Raw genomic sequence first — 18,321 nt, forward strand, 5'->3', positions numbered from 1 at the left:
ATTTTTTTTAAATAATAAAAGGCATGAAGTATAATACATGCTCCAACACGGATAATCTTTAAAATATTATGTTAAGTGGGCACCTGCCTGGGTGGTGCAGTGGGTTAAGCCTCTGCCTTCGGCTCAGGTCATGATCTCAGAGTCCTGGGATTGAGCCCCGCATTGGGCTCTCTGGTCAGCGGGGCGCCTGCTTCCCCACCCCACCCCCTCTGCCTGACTCTCTGCCTACTTGTGATCTCTCTCTCTCTGACAAATAAATAAATAAAATCTTAAAAAAAAAAAGTTTAAAAAAATAAATTTAAAAAAATTATGCTAAGTGAAAGAAGCCAGTCAGAAAAGATTACATATTGTATGATTCTATTTATATGAAGTGCCCTGAATAGGCAAATTTTCTGTATAGATAAAAAGTAGATTCATGGTTGCCCAGGGCTGAGCGTGTTGGACTGCTACTGGGTATGGTTTTTTGCTTTTTTTAAGATTTTATTTATTTATTTGACAAGTAGGCAGAGAGGCAGGCAGAGAGAGAGGAGGAAGCAGCCTCCCTGCCGAGCAGAGAGCCCGATGCAGGGCCCGATCCCAGGACCCTGAGATCATGACCTGAGCCGAAGGCAGATGCTTAACTCACTGAGCCACCCAGGCACCCCTTGTTTTTGTTTTTGTTTTAATAAAATGTGACAAATATTCCAAGAACAGATTTTAGGTTGTTGCTTAATTATGAGTATACTAAAAACTACTGACTTGGGGGACCTGGGTGGCTCCGTGGTTAAGCGTCTGCCAGGGTCCTGAGATCAGCCCCACGTCAGACTCCCTGCTTGGCAGGAAGCCTACTTCTCCCTCTCCCACTCCCCCAGCTTGTGTTCCCTCTCTCGCTGTATCTCTCTCCATCAAATAAGCAAAAAATCTTAAAAAGAAAAAAACAAAACCCTACTGAATTGTATCCTTTAAAGGGGTGCATTGTATGGTATGTGCATTGTGTCTCAATTAAGTTGTTTTAAAACACAGAAGGTGAGGGCACCTGGGTGGCTCAGTGGATTAAGCCTGTGCCTTGGGCTCAGGACATGATCCCAGTTTTTATTTATGTATTTGTGTGGGAGAGAGTGAGCCGAAGGCAGCGGCTTAATCCACTGAGCCACCCAGGCGCCCCGATTTTTTAAAATTTTTTAAAAAGATTTTACTTATTTCAGTGAGAACACGAGAGAGTAAGAGAGAGCGAGAGCTCAAGGATGAGCCGGAGGGAACGGAGGGGAGGCGGAGAGAGAGGTGCACAGAGCCTGCCTACACTTGACCCAGGATCCTGAGATCATGACCGGAGCCGAAGGCAGATGCTTACCTGACTGAGTCACCCAGGAGCTCTAAGGAAATTCTTTTAAATGACAAACCCGTAGTACAGGGAGAATGGAGGCAGGGAGGGGGCGGACAGTTGCAGAATTTCGGAAACTGAAGCAGACCACTGAAAAGGAACACAAGTCTCCAAAAAAGCGAAATCCCGAATTGAGAGTAAGAGACGCTGAAAACTGGGAGTTCCTTTCTCTTTGCTAAATGGGATGCTGCCAGATTGATGCATTGCTTAGGAAAACTCATCTGATCTTCAGGAAAGAGAAAGAAAAAGAGAAAAGAGAGAAAGAGAAAGAAAAAGAGAGAGAGAGAGAGAAAGAAGGAAGGAAGGGAAGAAAAGGGAAAAGAGGAAAGAGAAAGGAAAGCTGAAAACGAATCCAAGTTACCTTTCTTTTTTTTAAGATTTTATTTATTTGACAGACAGAGATCACAAGTAGGCAGAGAGGCAGGCAGAGAGAGAGGAGGAAGCAGGCTCCCTGCCATGCAGAGAGCCCCATGCGGGGCTCAATCCCAGGACCCTGGGATCATGACCTGAGCCGAAGGCAGAGGCTTTACCCCACTGAGCCACCCAGGTGCCCCCCAAGTTACCTTTCTTTCTCCTGAAAAAGTTTAAGAATTAGCAAACTAAATTCATCTATAACTAAAGATAAAAGAGCGACTATTAACAGAAAAAGTAAAAGTCTTAGAACTACTTCCCCACTCATAGCCCTGTCTCTGCAGAGGTCTGGAGGTCTGTTACATGGAAAGCTGTTTCTGTACTGGGGGGGCCCCTGGCTCGGGCAAGGAAGTCAGCACCACATGGAAACCAAAGGCTTAAGTGACTGACACTGCAACTTAATATCCTGAGCCATCTCCCCCTAGTTGGCTCCCAGAATTCTGGCATCCAGACTTACATTTCCCAGCAGGAGATTAAAAGACAATTCACTGGAGACTGAGAAAATACTTTATTTTTATTTTTTTAAAAGTTTTTATTTATGTATTTGTGTGGGAGAGAGCGAGCGAGCGAGCACACAAGCAAGGAGAGGCAGAGGCAGAGAGAGAAGCAGGCTCCACATCCCCACCCCCGCCCGGCCCAACCCAGCAAGCAGCCTGACTCAGGACTCGATCCCAAGACTCTAGGTTTCCTGGGTTACCCAGGCACCCCAGCACCACAATCTAATTTTAGAACATTTATATCACCCTAAAAAGAAAACTCATGTCCATTTTTATTTTCTAATTTCTAATTATGAGCTGATTGCCAAGATCTACCAGATATCAGAGGAAAACTTTTTTTTTTTTAAAGATTTTATTTATTTATTTGTCAGAGAGAGTGAGCACAGGCAAACAGAGGCAGAGGGAGAAGCAGGCTCCCTGCTGAGCCTGGAGCCTGACGTGGGACTCGATCCCAGGACGCTGGGATCATGACCTGAACCGAAGGCAGCTGCTTAACCAACTGAGCCACCCAGGTGTCCCCAGAGGAAAACTTTTAACACAGAAGATAGAAATCTAAACAAAGAGCAAGGAACAGAAACTACAGAGAGGAAATCTTTCCAAAAGCTTTCAAAGAGATGAGAATTGCATTCATGAGAGAAAAAAAAAAGAGGGAAAAAATGTATATTAGCATATGTATAATATATATTAGCAATAGAATATATTTATATAGAATTAAGAGAACAAAAAGTCAGTTAAAACGTGATAGCAGAAACGAAAATTCAACAGAACTGTTCAATAGGAATAATAAGAAAATGTCTCAGGAAGCAGGCAAAGAGACGGAAGGTTAAAAAAAAAATTCAAAGAGCAATTTAGAAGGTCCAATATTCAAGAGGGACAATACAGAGAACAAAAGAAAATATCTGTGAACTTAATAATTCAAGAAGATTTCCCAAGATTGGAGGGCATGAGTTACTTCTGAATGTCCAGCACGACGAATAAAAATGAACCCACACCAGAACGGATCATCAAGCAATTTCCAAACACGAGTGTAATACTTTCAGACATGGGGATCGCATGGAGGTAGGACAGAGCCACCCGTCCCACTGGAGCAGCAGGACTCAAGAAACTGCCTTGTCATCACAAAGATCCCTGCTGCTGTGATACTCCCTTCGTGATTCTGGGACAGGATGCACTGGTAAATTACCCAGATTCTTCTCTGCACTTGGCTTGTCTTCACCGTGGGCTGATGATGTCCTCCTCTCCCTGTGGCGGATGAGCCCCAGGCTATGCCCTGCTGACCTCAGTCAGTGGAGGACACAAGTCAGAAGCTTACAACTGAACCTACAGAGAAGCCCACTTCCTCGGACTGTTCCTGGACATCAGCCCCTGACCCATCCCTACCCTACCAGACCCTCCAACACTCCTGACCTTGACCACTGACTTCCCAGCAGGAGGCCTTAGAAAGCCACCAGACAATAATAAAGCCAAGACCAAGTCCCTGAGGCCATTTCCCTGCTCCTGGGAGCCTGCATCGAGGAAGGAGAGGCAGGACTCCCCTTTCCTTGACACTGTTATGCTTGTGTTTGCCTTCCAGTCTCTCGAAACACAGCACCCTATTGTTTAGAGAGATATATATAAGCAGTGAAACTGCAAAGAAAAGCAAGGGGGTTATTAGCATAACAATTAAGTTAGTGGTTACGTCTTAAAGAATAGAGAATACTATTGTAGATGGCCTGTGGGGCCCTGCTCAAGTATTTATAGCTCTCAACGTGGGTGGTGGGCACCTGAGTATGGTTTTTTTTTTTTATTATTATTATTCTTTCAACTTCTTTGTGTATATATACTTTGTTTTATACACACCTGTGTGTATAAATTATTTCATAGTAAAATGTGTGTGTGTGTATCTCCGGAATCTGGGCACTCACTACCTCTATCTACTATCTCCATTAATTCAGTCTATTTTACGTACAGCAAACAAGGTGAGCTTTTAAAATTGTGGGGCACCTGGGTGGCTCATTCGGTTAAGTGTCTGCTTTCGGCTCAGGTTATGATCTCAGGGTCCTGGGATTGAGTCCCGTGTTGGGCTCCCTGCTCAGTGGGGAGCCTGCTTCTCCCTCTGTCTCCTGCTCCCCCTCCTTGTGTGCACTCTCTCTCAAATGAATAAATGAAATCTTTAAAGTAAAATAAAATAAAATCGTAAGCCAGACCACGTCAGCTCTCTGTTCAAAACCCTCCTCTGGCACCCACCGACATCAAAGTGACAGCCAAACCCTTCACCAACCTCCCCATCCCCCTCTGACATGGATTCCTACCACTCTTGTCCTTGTCATTCAGCTCCAGATACGCTAACATCCTTGCCATTGCTCCAACCCTCGACTCACCCTCCCACCTCAAGCCCTTTGCCTTCACTAGCTCTTGTCCTGCAGTGCTCTCCCTCGGGATCTCTGCCTCGCTGGGTCACTGACTTCAGCCAAGGTCACTGGCCAGCTCTGACCATCCTATCTAGAACAGCATGTCTCCTGCCATTGTTAGGAAAGCCGAACCCAATACTCTGCTTATCTGGACAGTGAACTCAACCTGGCTTGGTGACAATGAGGGACTCGAAGGAGGGCTGCAGGTTTCTGGCTGGAGCGAGTGGGTGAGCGGTGGAGGTTCCAGTAAGGAGACGTAATGAGGCTGGGGGTGAAGCGGGTTTGCGGAGGAAGACCCTGAGTGTATTCTGTCCGTGTTGATCTCGCGGCGTTCCCAAGCCCCGCAGGTAGAGGCGCTCAGAAGACAGGTGCACCCCAGAGATGCACTTGGCAGTGGCTGCGCGCTGGAGATCAAAGCCGAGGGAATGGGTGAGCTTGCCTGGGAAGGGAAGGCTGAGTGGCAAGAGAAGAAGTCTGGGGACGGAGGCCTGAGAAAGGCCCAAACGGGACAGCCGCGGAGAAATCTGACAGGTAGGAGGGAAGCCGAGACGGTGAGTTTCCTAGAGGCCAGGGAGAAAGTGAGGGAAGAGCTTCTGGGGGAGAGACAGTGGTTCCTGCCCACGCTGCTGGCGGACAGAGGGGAGGAACTTGGAAATGGAAGTCCCAGCGTGGGAGCTAAGAAAGTGACAGCGGCAGGGAGAGGTCAGATCAGCGTTAAGGGGAAGCAGGGAGGGGAGACTTTGGTCCAGCAACCGATTTCCTTCGCGGCTAGCCCCCTGGGTGGCTGGCCACGGTGGGTTCCCCCCGGGAGTCTGGGACACCCGCGGGGGCGGGTTTTTATGATGGGAGCCTGGTGAGGGAGGGGTCATCAAGGGCAGGGGGTTCTGGTCGGGGGTGAGGAGGTTGGGGGGGGGGGGGGACCAGGGGGTACAGGCAGTGAGTTGGTTCTTCCTGGAGAGAAGTCCCTGAACCAGGAATCAGGAGGACCAGGGCGTGCTGGTGCCCAGTCATTTCTACCAACACCAAACATGCTCTCCTTTTCTTTCTTTCTTTTAAGATTTAATTAATTAATTAATTTGAGAGAGCTCGAGAGCGCGTGCAGGTGGGGCAAGAGGCAGAGGGAGAGAATCCCTAGAAGACGCCGCGCTAAGGGCAGAGCCCGGTGCCTCTCTCCATCTCCCAACCCTGAGATCACGACCTGAACAGAAGACCAAGAGTCAGAAGCTTAAGGAACTGGGCCCCCCAGGTGTCCCCTTGTTTCTTTTGTCCTAATGCCACAGCAAATGAATGAACAAAACAAAACTCTGCTCACCTGCCGTCCCTCCCCACTTCTGTACTATTTTTGATTCTCCCTTTGGCAGCAAAACTCAAGAATTCCCTGCGTTCTGATTTCTCTCCTCCCAAACCCTCGTACACTTGCCTCGATCTAGTTATGGGTCCGCCGTTGCCTCGATCTAGTTATGGGTCCACCGTCTCCATAACTGCTCTTGGCCCACGGGACCACGTTGTCACCTACGCAGCATCCATTTGTGTATCTTCTTGCACCATCGGTGTCGCTAGACAGGGGCACTCACCCCTTTTCCCTCCTCTCTTCCTCCTCTTCTCTCAGACCTCTGAGCACTGGAGGCTCAGAGGTCCTTCATCCTCCTCTCTTCCCCACTCATGCTCTTGGTGATCCCACCCCAATCTCATGGCTTTGCAAACGCCAACTCTGCCTGACACATCACACATTTCTGCATTTTGCATCTTTATTTATGTAGGCTGCCGTAGCAGAAATAGAGAGAGGAACGGTAGCAGGAGGTGTGCTTGAGGAGGTAGGTAGATGAGGCAGATCCAGAAGGACCTCACAAGGCCGTTTTCTCAAGGTTGCCTTCTACTCTGAGTCAGATGGGAAGCATTGAGGTAATTTGAACAGAGGAGAGACAGGATATGACTCACTTTTTAAAAGAAGTTATCTTAGGTGCTCTATTAGGGTTCTCCAGAGAAGCAGAAACAGTCAGAGAGAGAGAGAGAGAGAGATGGGGGTGTGGAAGGAGAAAGAGAGAGATTGATCAATTTTAAGGAATTGGTTCACACGATTAGGCAGCCTGGAAAGTCCAAAATTTGCAGGTGCACCAGCAGGCTGAGGACCTAGGGAAGAGCGAGAGCCAATGGGTTAAAGTTCAAAGGCTGTCTCTAGCAGAATTCTCTTTTACTTGGGGGAGGTCAGTCTTTTTGGTCCAATCACGCCTTCAATTGATTAGGTGCGGCCCACCACGTTATGAAAGGCCATTTGCTTTACCCAAAGTACACCGACTTCAATGTAAATCTCATCCATAATTATCCCCACAGGTCACTGAATAACGTTTGACCAAATATCTAGGCACTCTGGCCCAGCCAGCTTGACACATAAAATTACCGCCGCAGCTTCTCTACTGAGAAGAAATTGCCGTAGGAGGAAGGAGACGGGGAGACTAGCTGGGAGGAAATTGCTATAATGCTGGTAAGAGATGCTGGAAGCTTGTGCCGGAGGATTGGCAATGAAAGATATGAGAACTGGTTAGGTCCTGAATAACTGAAGACTGAACTGGCAGAAATAGCAGGTGCATTGAATGCAGGAGGTGAGAGAAAGAGGAATCAAGATGAGGCCAAAGTCTTTTGGCCGGATCCGCGGGAACAATGTCGAAATCATATTCTGATAGGAAAAAACGGAAATGATGGGCTCAGGGCATGAGCTTTTTTTTTTTTTTTTTTTTTTTTTTTAAGATTTATTTTATTTATTTATTTGACAGACAGAGATCACAAGTCAGCGAGAGGCAGGCAGAGAGAGAGGAGGAAGCAGGCTCCCCGCAGAGCAGAGAGCCCGATGCGGGGCTCGATCCCAGGATCCGGGGATCATGACCTGAGCTGAAGGCAGCGGCTTAATCCACTGAGTCACCCAGGTGCCTCAAGGGCATGAGCTTTGATGACATGGAGAGTGAGGTTCTGATGGGCCCAGGGGGCAGTGGACAAGACACCGTCCTTCCTCCAGGCCTTGAAGCCTGTGGGATATAAGGAAATGCTGAGGGCTCCAGAGGGCACATCGAAAGGACAGGTGATAGTAAAGGAGAGGGAGATTTCATCCTGGCTGAAACCACTCAGAGAGCGAGATAACTAAAAAGGTTTACATTCTTTTTTCTTTTCTTTTGTTTTTCTTTCTTTCCTTCCTTCCTTTCTCTCTTTCTTCTTCTTCTTCTTCTTCTTCTTCTTCTTCTTTTTTTAAGATTTATTTATTTATGGGGCACCTGCATGGCTCAGTCCTTAGGTATCTGCCTTCGGCTCCAGTCATGCTCCTGGGGTCTGGGATCAAGCCCCCATCGGGCTCCCTGCTGGGCGGGAAGCCTGCTTCTCCCTCTCCCTCTCTCTGATGCCCCCCTGCTTGTGCTCACTCTCTCTGTCAAATGAATAAATAAAATCTGAAAAAGTACAGATGTATTTATTTACTTTTAGAGAAAGAGTGCAAAAGTGAAGGGAGGAGCAGAGCGAGAGGGACAGGTGAGCCAACTCCATCCTGAGCTCAGAGCCTGATACATGACTCAGTCTCATGGCCCTGAGATCATGACCTGAGCAAAAACCAAGAGTCGGCCATTCAGCCAACTGAGCCACCCAGACACCCCAAGGTGCCTTACGTTCTTTTTTTTTTTTAATGTTTTATTTATTTGAGAGACAGAGAGAGAGCAAGAGAGCACAAGCAGGGGGAGCAGCAGGCAGAGGGAGAAGCTGACTCCCTGCTGAGCAAGGAGACCAATCCAGGGCCTGATCCCAGGACCCTGAGATCATGACCTGAGCTGAAGGCGGCCACTTAACCGACTGAGCCACCCAGGCGTCCCATTCTTAATGATGACAGAAGAAATCAATCTAATCAGCACAATCAATTTTATTTGGGGAACGCTGGGCAGGAAATCAAGCTAGGTGTTTAGTTCATTAATATTTGTTGAACACCTACTAAGGGCTCAACACGCTTCTAGGTTTCAGGGATAGAGGTGTGTCACTGCCCTCCTTAACCTAAAAAGGTTAAGCGGCTTCAGTTTTAGAATCAAGTCCCAAATCTTTCCCAGGTCTTTGACTTCATCTCTATCCACACCTCATGCCTTTTCTTCTCCATTTTCACTCTTAAACCACATTCTCGTTCCTGCGATTCCCTGAATGACCCATGTCTTTTCCTGATTCAAGGTCTTTGCATAAGCTTTTTTCTCCCCCCGAAACCAAACCTCCTTCCTGTCCTCTAGCAATGGTTTGATATATGTATCTATTATGAAATGGTTAACACCGTAATTTTAGTAACATCCATAACCACACTTAGTTACTCTCTCTCTCTCTTTTTTTAAGATTTTATTTATTTATTTGACCGACAGAGATCACAAGTAGGCAGAGAGGCAGGCAGAGAGAGAGGGGGAAGAAGGCTCCCTGCTGAGAAGAGAGCCCGATTCGGGGCTCGATCCCAGGACCCTGGGATCATGACCTGAGCTGAAGGCAGAGGCTTAATCCACTGAGCCACCCAGGCATCCCTCTCTCTCTCTTTTTTTAAGCTTTCTCTTCAAGGAAATGAAAGGGAGGAAGGCAAAGCCTTTGTCCACCTCCAACCACTCAGTTACCCCCACTCCCACTCCTGCACATGTGTGTGCACACAACACACACACACACGCGCACACACACAGAGTTAAAGGGCTTCTGTGATGCACTCCCATAGATTGCTAAATTTATTTTTTATAACATATTTATATTTGACCATTGTTTATTCTGGATCTGTTTTCCTCATAAGATCACAAGCTCTGTGAGGACAGAGACCACACTGGTCCCGTTCGCTACTGTATCCTCAGTTGTTGGCAAACTTGACCTATAGCAGATGGTTACTAAACATTTGTTGAGTGTTTGAAAGGGTTAATGGTAGGTTCTCTGGCTAAGTGAATGAGTAAATGAATGAATGAGGGAAGGAATAATCAGACCCCAAGAAAATCGCTGAACGATGCAGATTGATTTCTTTTTAATTCTTTTTTAAAAAGCTTTATTTATTTTTAAAGATTTATTTATTTAGGGGCCCCTGGGTGGCTCAGGCAATGAAGCATGTGACTCTTTTTTTTTTAAGGTTTTATTTATTTGACAGAGACACAGAGATCAAGGGAACAGAAGCAGGGGGAGTGGGGGAGGGAGAAGCAGGCTTCCCACTGTGCAGGGAGCCCAAAGCAGAGCTTGATTCCAGGACCCTGAGGATCATGACCTGAGCTAAAGCAAACACTTAACGACTTAGCCACCCTGGGATCTGGCATCTGACTCTTGATTGCAGCTCGGGTCGTGATCTTAGGGTTGTGGAATTGAGCCCTGGGTTGGGCTCCGCGCTGAGTGGGGAATCTGCTTGTGATTCCCTCTCTCCTCTGTCCCCACCACCAGCTCATGTGTCTTCTCTCTCTCTGTAAGCCTTTTTTTTCCACCTGAAACCAATCCTTCTTCTCTTCTGCTAGCCATGGTTTGATATATACATATGTTATGAAATGATGAACACCGTGAGTTTTTTAATATCCATAAGATTTATTGATTCATTTTAGAGGAGGGGAGGGAAGAGAGGGAGAGAGAGAGAATCCTAAACAGACTTCCCACTGGCATGGACCACCCCGTGTGGGGCTCAATTCTACAACCCTGAGCTTACAACCTGAACCAAAATCAAAAGTTGAAGAGTTAGCTGACTGAGCTACCCTGGAGCCCCTAATCTTTTTTTTTTTTTTTTTAAGGATTTTATTTATTTGACAAAAGGAGACACAGAGAGAAAGGGGAACACAGGCAGGGGGCAGTGGGAGAAGAGGAAGCAGGCTCCCCGCCAAGCAGGGAGCCCAATGCGGGGCTCAATTCCAAGACCCTGGGATCATGACCTGAGCTGAAGGCAGAAGCTTAACATCTGAGCCACCCAGGTGCCCCTCTTTTTTTTTTTAAATTGAGATATAACTGACATATAACATTGCATTATGTTAGGTGTATAACATAATTATTCGGTGTCTATGCATGTTGTAAAATGATTATTACAGTAACTTTAGTTAATACCCACAACCACAGAGTCACACACTTTTTTCTTGTGATGTGAACTTTTAAGATTTACTCCCTTAGCAACTTTCAAACATGCAATAGAGCACCATGAAGTATTGTCGCAATACTGTCCATTATATCCCCAGCACTCATCCATTTGATAACTGGAAGTTTGTATCTTTCGACCACTTTCACCCATTTTGCCCACTCCCTACCCCTTGCTTCTGGCAACCACCCCCTTTTTTTTTTTTATGAGTTTGCTTATTTTTTAGATTTCACATATAAATGAGATCATACAGTATGTGTCTTCTTCCTCTGTCTGACTTATTTTACTTAGCATACTGCCCTTGAGGTCCGTCCATGTTGTTGCAAGGGGCAGGAATTCAATTCCTTCTTCTTATAGCTGAATAATGGTCCATTTTATATGCGCACACACATTATCTTTACCTGTTCATCCATCGATGAATGCTTAGGTTGTTTCCATGTCTTGGCTGTTGTGCTTAGTGCAGCAGTGAACGCGGGGGTACAGATATCTCATCAAGGTCTATATACGCTATGGAGTATTATGCCTCCATCAGAAAGGATGAATATCCAACTTTTGTAGCAACATGGACGGGACTGGAAGAGATGATGCTGAGTGAAATCAGTCAAGCAGAGAGAGTCAATTATCATATGGCTTCACTTATTTGTGGAACATAACAATATAGCATGGAGGACATGGGGAATTAGAGAGGAGAAGGGAGTTGGGGGAAATTGGAAGGGGAAGTGAACCATGAGAGACTATGGACTCTGAAAAACAGTCTGAGGGGTTTGAAGTGGCGGGGGGTGGGAGGTTGGAGGAACCAGGTGGTGGGTATTAGAGAGGGCACGGATTGCATGCAGCACTGGGTGTGGTGCAAAAATAATGAATACTCTTATGCTGAAAAAAAAAAAAAAGATCCTGATTTCTTTCTTTCTTCTTCTTTTCTTTTTTTTTAGATTGTATTTATTTATTTGACAGACAGAGATCACAAGTAGGCAGAGAGGCTGGCTGAGGGAGGAAGCAGAGCAGAGAGCCCTGCAGAGCAGAGAGCCCGACTCGGGGCTCGATCCCAGGATGCTGGGATCATGACCTGAGCCAAAGGCAGAGGCCTTAACCCACTCGCCTCCCAGGCGCCCCAAGATCCTGATTTCAATTCCTTTGGGTAAATACCTAAAAGTGGGATTGTTGAGTCATTTGTTTTTTTGTTGTGTGTTTTGTTTTGTTTTGTTTTGTTTTAATGTAGGCTCCACACCCAGCCAGCATGGAGCCCAATGCGGGGCTTGAACTCAGGCCCCCAAGATCAAGACCTGAACAGAGATCAAGAGCCAGGTACCCAAATGACTGAGCCACCCAGGAGCCCTTCATAATTGTATTTTCAATTTTTTTAAAGGAACTTCCATACTGTCTACCAAAGCAGCTGCACCATTTTGTATTCCCACCAAAGTCCACAAGGGTTTCCTTTTCTCCACATCCTCATGCTTTTTCTTTTCAAGAATAGCCATTCCAGGGGTACCTGGGTGGCTCAGTTATTAAGTGTCTGCCTTCAGTTCAGGTTATGATCCCAGCGTCTTGGGTTTGAGCCCTCCGTCAGGCCACCTGCTCAGTGGGCAGTCTGCTTCTCCCTCTCCAATTCCCCCTGCTTGTGTTCCATCTCTCTTTGTCAAATAAATACATAACATCTTAAAAAAAAAATGGCTGTTCCAATAGGCGTGAAGTGTTATCTTGTAATTTTGATTTGCATTTCCTTGATGATTAATGATGTCAAGCACCTTTTCATACATCTGTTGGCCATTTGTATGTCCTCTTTGGAATAATTCTATTCAGATCCTCCATTTTTTTACTGGAACTTTTTGTGTGTTTCTATTGAATTGTGTGAGTTCTTTGTATGTTTTGGCTATTAATCCCCTATCAGATACATGATTTGCAAATATTTTCTCCCATTCTGAGGTTTCTGTTTTCTTTTCTTTTTTTTTTTTTAATTAAAATATTTTATTTATTTATTTGACAGACGGAGATCACAAGTAGACAGAGAGGCAGGCAGAGAGAGTAAGCAGAGAGCCTGACTCGGGGCTCAATCCCAGGACCCTGCGATCATGACCTGAGCCGAAGGCAGAGGCTTAACCCACTGAGCCACCCAGGCATCCCAATATTTATCCTTTTGTGGCCAATACCATACTGATTTGATTACTATAGCTTTGTGGTATAATTTGTTCTACTTTGTCAAGGTTGTTTTGGCTTCCAGGGGTCTTTTGTGGTCTAGATTGATTTCTTAAACTCAGTCATTAGTGTCTGTGCTCTCCACTCAAAGCAAGGCCCTCCCTCACTCATGCCCTATTGGTCATTTACTTGACAGACACATTCCCAGCCACCTCTGGGTGGGCTACTCTGTTAGCAAGCCCTCCTCCTGGGTTATCAGCAGGTCATACGGTGACTTCAGTGAAAAGAAACATCTTATTGCCTGAATTCAGAAAGGAAGATAAAGATAGACAAAGTATTTATTTATTTTTTTATTTTAAAATCTTGTAATTAGGGCGCCTGGGTGGCTCAGTGGATTGGGCCGCTGCCTTCGGCTCAGGTCATGATCTCAGGGTCCTGGGATAGAGTCCCGCGTCGGGCTCTCTGCTCAGCGGGGAGCCTGTTTCCCTCTCTCTCTCTCTCTCTGCCTGCCTCTCTGTCTACTGTGATCTCTCTCTGTCAAATAAATAAATAAAATCTTTTTTGGGGGGGGAGGGGGTTCCAACATTTTCTTTATTTTTTTTTAAATTAAATTTATTTATTTTCAGCATAACAGTATTCATTATTTTTAAATAAATAAAATCTTTAAAAAAATCTTGTAATTAAATTACTGATGGAGTGTTACAAATGAGAGAAAAAACATGTTATTCACAAATTAGACAGAGTGTCTTAAAACTCAACAGTACAAAGCAGTTGAATGTATATAACCCAATACCTACTCCAACAGATCTGGGAGGCATCAGAAGACAATGATGGTTTATAATAACAATGGTTTATAATTGTTTATAGAGGACTGAAGAGACAGGTTGCATTCATTCCAGACTGCCAAGGCTTCCCTGTATATTCAATCTAGGTAGTTTGTTTGTTTGATGCTTAAGATTATTTATCTGAGAGAGAGAGAAGGAAAGGGAGCACACGCTGGGGGAGGGCCAAAGGGAGAGAGAGAGAGAGAATCCGAAAGTAGGGTCGCTGCCGAGTGCAGAGCCTGATGTGGGGGCTCAGGCCCAGGACCGGAGATCATGACCTGAACTGAAATCCAGTGGGCCGCTTAGCTGACTGAGCCACCCAGGTGCTCCTCAGTCTAGCTATTTTTTGTAGTTTATACTGAGAATTGAATTTTTAGCAGCAGGTAAAGCTGATTTGAGGGGCTTATAGTATGGGCCCACAAGGGACACAGGTGCCTGACTAGAATTAATCACAGGTAAAGTGCTAGTTAACTCAGGTCTCAGCCAGAGGCTCCTCACATAATAGGTGAAAAGTACATTGGTCTCAGCTTTGCCTGAGTCGATGGCGCCCTCAACTGGCTTTTGGCGGTACCAACACCTTTTTCTTTGAATAATTGTGGGAGACACGTAAACAAATCGCAAACACAAGTTGAAGCCATAGCAGCTGTAAAAGCCATCTGATCACTCATCTGAAAGGAATACAACACTTATAGCTTCATGATCATAGGAAATAAATTTAAATGTATGTTTTTTAAAAATTTAAGAATAATGACTCTCTATCAGTTTCTGGTGTATATTGCTGTGACTTGTTATTTTTATACATTACGAAATAGCCCTCACGATAATTCTGGTTACCACCTGTCACTGTACAAAATTATTAGATTATTATAGACTCTGTTCCCTGTGTGGTACATTACATACCTATAACTTATTTATTTTGTAATTGGAAGTTTGTACCACTTAGTCCCCAAATGTAAATTTCATTGCGGGTGGGAAATGATAGAGCCACTTTAGAAAAAAAAAAAAAATTGACAGTTACAAATAAAGTTTAACATTTGCCATATAACCGAGTAATACTGCTCTGTCTTCATCTGCTAGACTTCTCCCTGTGTGCCCATATAAGCCTTTCCTCCATCTGTATATGACCTCATTTAACCTTACATACCTACTAAAAGCCCTATCTGCAGATACAATCACATTGGGGGTTAGGGCTTCCACATATGAATTTGGGAAGGACCCAAACATTTAGTCCATGACACACTCCTAGGTGTTGACCCAAGAGTAATAAAAAATGTATGCTCTGCAAAAACATTTACCTAAATGTGATGGTAGCTTTACTCACAATCGCCCCAAACTGGCAACAACCAAGCTGTCTTCAACTGTTGAATGGATAAATAAATGTTGGGACATTCATATGGTAGAATATTATCAATAAAATGGAACAAACTACAGGCACATGGATGAATCTGAAAGGCATTATGCTAAGTTGAAAAAAAACAGACTCAAAGACTACATATTTTTTTTTTAAGATTTTATTTATTTATTTGACAGAGAGAAATCACAAGTAGATGGAGGGGCAGGCAGAGAGAGAGAGAGAGAGGGAAGCAGGCTCCCTGCTGAGCAGAGAGCCCGATGCGGGACTCGATCCCAGGACCCTGAGATCATGACCTGAGCCGAAGCCAGCGGCTTAACCCACTGAGCCACCCAGGCGCCCCAAAGACTACATATTTTTAAAAAAGATTTTATTTATTATTTATTTGACAGATTACAAGTAGGCAGAGAGGCAAGCAGAGAGGGGCAGGGGAAGCAGACTTCCCACTGAACAGGGAGCCCGATATGGGGCTTAATCCCAGGACCCCGGGATCATGACCTGAGCCGAATGCAGAGGCTTTAACCCACTGAGCCACCCAGGTGCCCCTCAAAGGCTATATATTGTATGATGGCTTTCATGTGACATTTTGGAAAAGAGGAAAAACTATGGGAACAGAAAATTGGTCCGTGGTTGCCAAGGATTTACTAACAAGGGGCACTAGGAAGCTTTTCAGGCGATGGAAATGTTCTCTAGTGTGATTGTGGTGAACATAGCTTTGTGTAGTTGTCAAAATTCGTAGAACTGTATACTGAACAAGAGTAAATTTTACCACATACAAATTATACCTCAACGAATCTGATGTAAAAGAATAAACAGAAGATACTTGAAAAAATTCACTTCTATGTATGTTTTTGCTGAAAGAAAATGGGAAGAGAATCCCTAAAGAACTTTTGAACACAGAACTTACCAGGATAAAATTATGCTGGAGTAGAATGGGAATATGAGGTAAAGGAGAGAAAGGTAGGATATAAACTTCTAATTGCTAAAGCAAAGTTTTGTTCATGGATTTTTGAAATAGATGATAGTGAGTATCAAACTGTTATGAATCCACTGGATATAGGTTAGTAACAGTTTTGTTTTCAAAGGTTTATATTTGCATGTTGGATATTACACCTGATTAAACTTTTAATGAAAAATTTAGATGTCAAATTTAAAATATGCTAGAAGGTAGTTCTTTTAGGGGGACATGACCAAAAAGTTTCAAGACCACTGCATTTTTGTTTGTTTTGTTTTGTCTTATAAAAGCTTATGTGAATATTCACAGTTAAGCCATGTATTTTAAGGTCATATATACTGAGTAAAAATAAGGTCTACTTCTAGATAACTGCCATTTAGGGGCTTCGACATTCCTTTGGGCTATCATATCACAACAGGGTAAGAATTTTACACATGCAAAATTGAGGCTCCTATAAAATCAGTTGGTAGGTAACATGTCTTAGCCATAGGTGGTTTTTTTTTTCTTTTTCTTTTTTTCTTTTTTTATCTTGGCTCCATCCACAGCCCAACTCGGGGCTCAAACTCATGACCCTGAAATCAAGACCTGAGCCGAAATCAAGAGTCAGATGCATGATCGACTAAGCCACGCAGGTGCCCCACTCTCTCCCATCCCTAGTTCTTCATTCTCCCTTTAAGACACGCCACCACCTCTACACAGATTGGAATGGAGCTCAGCTCTCTCCCTTATGGTCGGTCAATAGTGTCTGAGTAAAATCTGATTTCACCCCTTTAACTAACGCTCAGTTTTGTCTACCACTGATAATATGCTGCTCCAAGTAACCTGGGTTTCCTCACAGTATGATGGCTGGGCTCAAAGGGACACTGAAGAGAGAAGGAAGTGACCCCATGGCAATCAGCAATATGTTACTGGTTCCTCAAGTGCAAAAATGCCCAATACTATACCCACTTATAAATCAAAGAGCATTGTTATTGAAGTGATTCAAGTCTGAAAGAAAAAGCAAGGTAAAAATAAAGGAATAAAGTTAAGACAGCTGAGGATAGTACAAACGTATCACTTAGAGTGAAGGTATATTTGCCCTTTGGGAAATAAAAGAATTACTGCTTTTAAAAAAAGCCAGTGTTTAATTGAAAGGCTCACATAAAGTTAAAACATAGGAAAGAAAGAGAAATTAGGAGCGATGTTGAAATTACAACTTAGGCAGACAGGCCCTTGTTTGCTATTGTTCCTATTTTAGAGATAAGGACACCCAGATAATGAGTATTAATTTTGGAGATACATTGGATACGAAACCATCACAAAATGTTTTTTTGGTTGTGTTCTCTTCAGTAAAGCTCTGCCTAATGGGTCCACCACGGGACGTACTTAAAAACTAGCAAAGCCGCTTTTATTTTAGCTCAAGAAATTTGATTTCTTTTTTTTTCTTTTTTTTTTTTAATATGCTTTTTGACCCCCGTGGGCTTCCGGCTCGGACTACATTTCCCAGCAGGCCACGCTCGGAACTACGGGTGCCTACAAAAGGTTTCGCTACTGTGGTGGCGGCGCAGTCGCCGTGCGGACGGCGGACGGGCGGGCGCTTCGCGGTTTGAATGGCTGCGGGCTCCGGCCCTCAGCTCACCTGAGGACCCGCCGCCCAGGGGTGCGCTATGCCGTCGGGAGGCGACCAGTCGCCGCCGCCCCCGCCTCCTCCTCCGGCGGCCGCAGCCTCGGATGAGGAGGAGGAAGACGATGGGGAGGCGGAGGACGCCGCGCAGCCGGCCCGGTCGCCGGCGCCTCAGACCCAGCAGCGGTTCGAGGAGCTGTGCAGCCGCCTAAACATGGACGAGGCGGCGCGGGCCGAGGCCTGGGACAGCTACCGCAACATGAGCGAGAGCTACACTCTGGAGGTGCGCCCGGGGGAAGAGAGGTGGGGCTTTCCGGGCCTAGTCGTCGCGCCCCACCGCGGGAATGGGGCCCCTCCCCTCCCCGGGTCGGGCGCCCTGCAGGGACCCTCCGGCAGGCCCCGGGTCTCCGGTCCCCAGCCTGCAGAGCCGTGGGACTCCTCCCTGCGCACCTCGGTCCTGGAGACCTGGCTTTCGGGAAGCTTTTAGCGGCCCTGCGACTGACCCTCGTCTCGCAGCTGTTCCCTTTCGAGTTCCGAGTGGGGAACACCTCTTGCCCTAAAGTGGCAGCGCGAGGCCGAGGTCGTGCTGGGGTCATGATTGCAAAAATACAACCACCTTGCTGGCGGAATGAACAGGTGCAGTCGTGGAGGCCGTAAGGAGAAGGGGAGGGGACTTGGCTGTGCTCCCACGGAGATCAGCCCGATTTTAGCGCCTCGG

The 18,321-nt window shown here is 45.5% G+C and overlaps 1 protein-coding gene across 1 annotated transcript in view; it reads left to right on the top strand.

Annotated features, from left to right (window-relative positions):
* The first annotated feature begins 17,496 nt into the window (after positions 1–17,496).
* RBL2 (RB transcriptional corepressor like 2) overlaps positions 17,497–18,321 on the top strand; it is a 55,711-nt gene continuing 54,886 nt past the window's right edge. The window contains exon 1 of the mRNA XM_059382562.1: positions 17,497–17,886. Coding sequence (XP_059238545.1) covers positions 17,647–17,886 — 240 coding nt within the window. The 5' untranslated portion in view covers positions 17,497–17,646. The remainder of the gene's footprint in view (positions 17,887–18,321) is intronic.

Source organism: Mustela nigripes, chromosome 17, assembly GCF_022355385.1.
Source record: "Mustela nigripes isolate SB6536 chromosome 17, MUSNIG.SB6536, whole genome shotgun sequence".
NCBI lineage: Eukaryota > Metazoa > Chordata > Mammalia > Carnivora > Mustelidae > Mustela > Mustela nigripes.